The sequence below is a fragment of the Octopus sinensis genome, linkage group LG6, assembly GCF_006345805.1.
Source record: "Octopus sinensis linkage group LG6, ASM634580v1, whole genome shotgun sequence".
Lineage (NCBI taxonomy): Eukaryota > Metazoa > Mollusca > Cephalopoda > Octopoda > Octopodidae > Octopus > Octopus sinensis.
This window is the reverse complement of record NC_043002.1, coordinates 22,758,901-22,763,451: the sequence shown is the minus strand read 5'-3', so window position 1 is coordinate 22,763,451 and position 4,551 is coordinate 22,758,901. Positions and strand designations below refer to the sequence as shown.

Here is a 4,551-nt window from a genome sequence, read left to right as displayed (position 1 = left end):
TATATATATATATATATATATATATATATATATATATATATATACATATATATATATATATATACATATGCATATTGTAAATATATACATATATGTGCATGTGTGTGTATATCTGTGTGTATGTGAACATATATAGTTTATGCGTGCATATATATTTTTTACATATATTTGTATGTGTATTTTCTAAATATAATTAAATGTTTACATTAGATAAGCAAATCCCGAATCTGATTAGTCTACCAACTTTGGTATATCTTCGCACGACACCTTGTCTTTATCCTTTTTCTTTCTGTTGCACAATTTCCCCAGAAAACTTTTCTTTCTCCCCTGTGATGCGTTGCTTTTCGCAGACTTAACGCTCTCTTGTGACTTAAAAGCAACTGAGTTAACACTCTCCTGCGATTTAGTGAAAGCCTTTTTTCTTTGGCTTTCGTTGGACTCCGCAGATGTTTCTCGATCTGTCGGTGGATTTACTTCTATTATGCCCTCTGCACTGCACCTCGGAAATGGTATTTCGCATCCATTTGAAGGTTCTCGGCGGCATGCCTGTTTGCACATACTTTCGTCAGGTTTAGGATCATTTGTGGAACTAGCTCCTGACTTAACGCTGGCGTATGACTCCTTCGAAACTTCTCGGCTGGCTGACGCCTTTTTCGACTTTTTACCTTTTTTCTTGGGTGTTTCTTCTTGGTCATAAGGAAAGCACCTAGAACCTGACTTAGCGCCGTCTTGCGGGACTTCTTGGGTGGATTGCTTTTTGGACTTTTTGCCTTTTTTCTTTGGTAGTATATCTGAAAAGCATCTTCTCTCCGATCTCTTACTTCCGTCTTGTGATTCTTTAGATGATTCTCGGCTGCATTGCTTTTTGGATTTTTTGCCCTTTTTCGGTGGCGATTCTTCTTCTTCTTGAAAGGTTATTCCGGCCATTCTTAAATAGACCAAGTACCTGAGTACTGCAGTAAATATATCTGCTTTGCCACGGAATTCCGCGTTGGTATAAGATGGCAAAAGAGGTACGAGAAGGACGGAAGCGAATACTTTTATCATGCAATCAGGCTTTGGAGTTTTCTTGGAGGCCAACCGGTACAAACTGTGAAAAAAATTGAAAAAAAAAAATAGAGACGGGATAGTCACAGCTAGAGTGTCTTTAGTTATAGGTCTGCTCAATTAGAGCTGACCTGGGACTAAACAACAACACCTACAACAACAGCAGCGTAAACAATAATAACATCTACAGCAACAACGTCAAAAACAATAACTAAAGGTTAGAAGGCTAAAGGTTAGAAGGAAATCATAAGTTTGTTACGTGAAAATGTCGACTTGAATGGGAACAAACTGAGGAATATATTTTGTACGTGAACCTCATAGGTTTTTATTTATGACCCAAATACACACACAAACACACACACACTAAAAACTATACGTGTGCGTGCGCTTTCTGGAATACGCACATATTGCTGTCATACTCATGCATACAGAGAATACCTAGTTAGATATATTGATCTATGATACACACATAGACAAATATAATCACGCTTTCACACGTACCTCCACTTATATGTCGATCCAAATAGCCATTCGTGAAGGACTAATAATAGCCAGAATCAAATAACGGACTTTTAGTATTAAAAAACAGCGAGAAAATGTGTGTGTGTGCGCATACAAACACACAAACACACACACACACACGCATCGTGTAAAATTTCAATTTTAGTGTTGAGACACTTCTTTGACAGGCAGAGTTTTACTCCTTGGATCCATTTGCATTGGTCTTTGGCTTCTCCAGACCTTCCATTTAATGCCATTAGTGGATTTTCTGTTTTTGTAAAAGCAGATAAGGCCTGCAAATATGATGACTCTCCAGTCATCTGGATGTTTGAAGAATGACAAATGGTTATTGGATCTTCATTTAAATAGACTTTCGGTGGTGCGTATATAACGTTTATATCTCCACTTTTCGATTCGGCGTGGTTGAGGTGATCTTTGCTTTATATGCGACTGATCTGGTGCTACTTGTTTTGTCTAAAGAACGTTTATCTTTCTTTCTACATGAACTTTTTATTTCCAATGCCATTTTTTCCCCTTGTGTTACTGATTCCGTATAGAGAGCGCAGTAGTAACTGATTTTTAGGTGCATCGGTTGAAGCTCTTATAAAGACAGTGTACTGGGAAATACTTGTCTAAAATGCCAGTTATGTCCTTCGTAGATTAGTTTTAACGTTTAAAGAGAAATGTGTTGCGAACAAGATGATTTTACTGATATTATTACTGGATCTTTTGGTTCTGGTGGTGGATATAGACTTACTTTTCCTTGAGGCTGCTGCTTATCAGGACTCTGTTATGGTAGGGATTGTGTTGTCAAAACTCTCTTTACAGGAGAACAGATTGGAAATGCTAAGACTTACGTTGGAAATGTGCTTTATAAAGATTATAGTGAGTGGTAGGAATGTTTATTAAGATAACTTAATTATTCATTTGGCTTATGAAAACTTTTATAGATACTTGATTTTAGATTCAATAATGTGGCTAAGAAGTCTACTTTCATTAAATTAATGTCTCGACGGAAAACGATGGTGTAAATTAAAATATCTCTATCTCTGCTGTCTAATATATTAATCTGACTAAATTACATCTAGCAGGTATCTAGATATTGCAAGGAAAGTATCTCATGCCTAACATCAAATATGGGTGACCTTAGCTCAAGGCTTATTTGTAATATTCCCCATGTGTTGTTATTACATTCTAGTTAAAGATTTAGATTTCACATGCAATTTTGTCAGCTGAAAAATCATATAAATACATCTCATTATGCGTACTTCTCACTGCTCTTTGGCAGCTAACCAGCTTGGGTAAAACGAGTCTAAATTCAATGATCTTGTCGACGTTTCGATGGATTCGACAAACACAAATGACTAAATTTGATATAAATTGCCAACTATTCTATCATAATGACCATTGTTGGTATAGCTACTTTGGCAAGCACTTAATTAGCAAGTTAGATAACATGGCCAATTCATGCAACTTCGGATTTTAAAATGATTGAATCATTACATTGATGGACAGAACACCAAAGCCAAACTGTGGAAAACTCCTCTCACAATCGAATAAGTGCGCCAGAACATTAAAATATACCGATAAAGATATACGAGGTGGTATCAAAATGTTCCTGGACTAGTTATGCTTAATAAAAAAAATAACTTATTTACCTAGTTTTAACATCATCTCCTTCGAAATAGTCATCTTGCGCAGCAATACACCCGTCTCAGTGTTCCTGCCACTTTTAGGATCCAGCTTGAAAGTCATTTTCTGTGAGTAAATCGAGGACCTTCTGCGAATTGCTCTGGATCTCGACAACGGTGTTAAAACGATAACCTTTGAGCTGCATTTTCATCTTAGAGAAGAAATAGAAGTCCGCCGGTGGTAAATTTGGCGAATAAGGCGGGTTGAATGTTGAATTTTTTGGCGAGAAACTCATGAGTGACAAGAACTCGGTGACAGCTTGGTGAATAAGGTGAGACCGGTCTTCGCGCTTCACAGATCCGGTCGCTTTCGTCGAATGTCCTCCCGCAAACGCTTCCAAACGTGGCAGGAGAACTCTCGATTGACTGTTTGACCATGGCGGACGAATTCTCGATGCACAGTACCGTGGGTGTCAAATAAAAATTACGAGTATGTTTTTGATTGAGGTGTGGTTCCGTCGTACTTTCTTCGGTCGCGGAGATGAAGTCCTCTTCCATTGTGACAACTACTGCTTCGTCTCCGGGTATTCCAGAGACGTTTTCCGCTTTTGAAGCACTTGTGCCACTCGAAACGCGTACGGCCCATTGCTTCGTTATTGTAAGCTAGCCGAAACATGCTCAATGTCTCTGTAGCAGACTTCCCAAGTTTCATGCAAAATTTCACGTTGATTCTTTGTTCCTGTCCATGACAAAATCGCACACTACAGCTTAAAATAAGACTCCGCCGGTTACGACGACGAGGGTCCCAGCTGATACGATCAACGGAACAGCTTGCTCGTGAAATTAACGTGCAAATGGCTGAGCATTCCACAGACACGTGTACCCTTAACGTAGTTCTCGGGGATAATCAGCGTGACACAGAGAGTGACAAGGCTGACCCTTTGAAATACAAGTACAACTCACTTTTGCCAGCTGAGTGGACTGGAGCAACGTGAAATAAAGTGTTTTGCTCAAGGACACAACGCGTCGCCGGGAATCGAACTCACAACCTCACGATCATGAGCCGAATGCCCTAACCACTAAGCCACGCGCCCTCACACACTACAGCTTACACGTGATCACAAAAACGCAAAGTACTGCTAGCTCTCACTACGTACGCAACCATGTACTGCCATCAGTTGGCGTGCTACAGGACTATTCCGGGAAGTTTTGATACGACCTCGTATAAATACACATACATACATACATACATACATACATACATACATACATACATACATACACACATACACACATACATACATAGATACATGTGTATGCACACACACGCATACACACAAACACATATATGTATGTATTTAAGTGTATATAT

The 4,551-nt window shown here is 38.9% G+C and overlaps 1 protein-coding gene across 1 annotated transcript in view; it reads right to left on the bottom strand.

Annotated features, from left to right (window-relative positions):
- Positions 1 to 231: 231 nt before the first annotated feature.
- LOC115212910 overlaps positions 232 to 4,551 on the bottom strand; it is a 90,985-nt gene continuing 86,665 nt past the window's right edge. The window contains exon 24 of the mRNA XM_036503478.1: positions 232 to 1,090. Within this exon, the coding sequence (XP_036359371.1) occupies positions 232 to 1,090 (859 nt within the window). The remainder of the gene's footprint in view (positions 1,091 to 4,551) is intronic.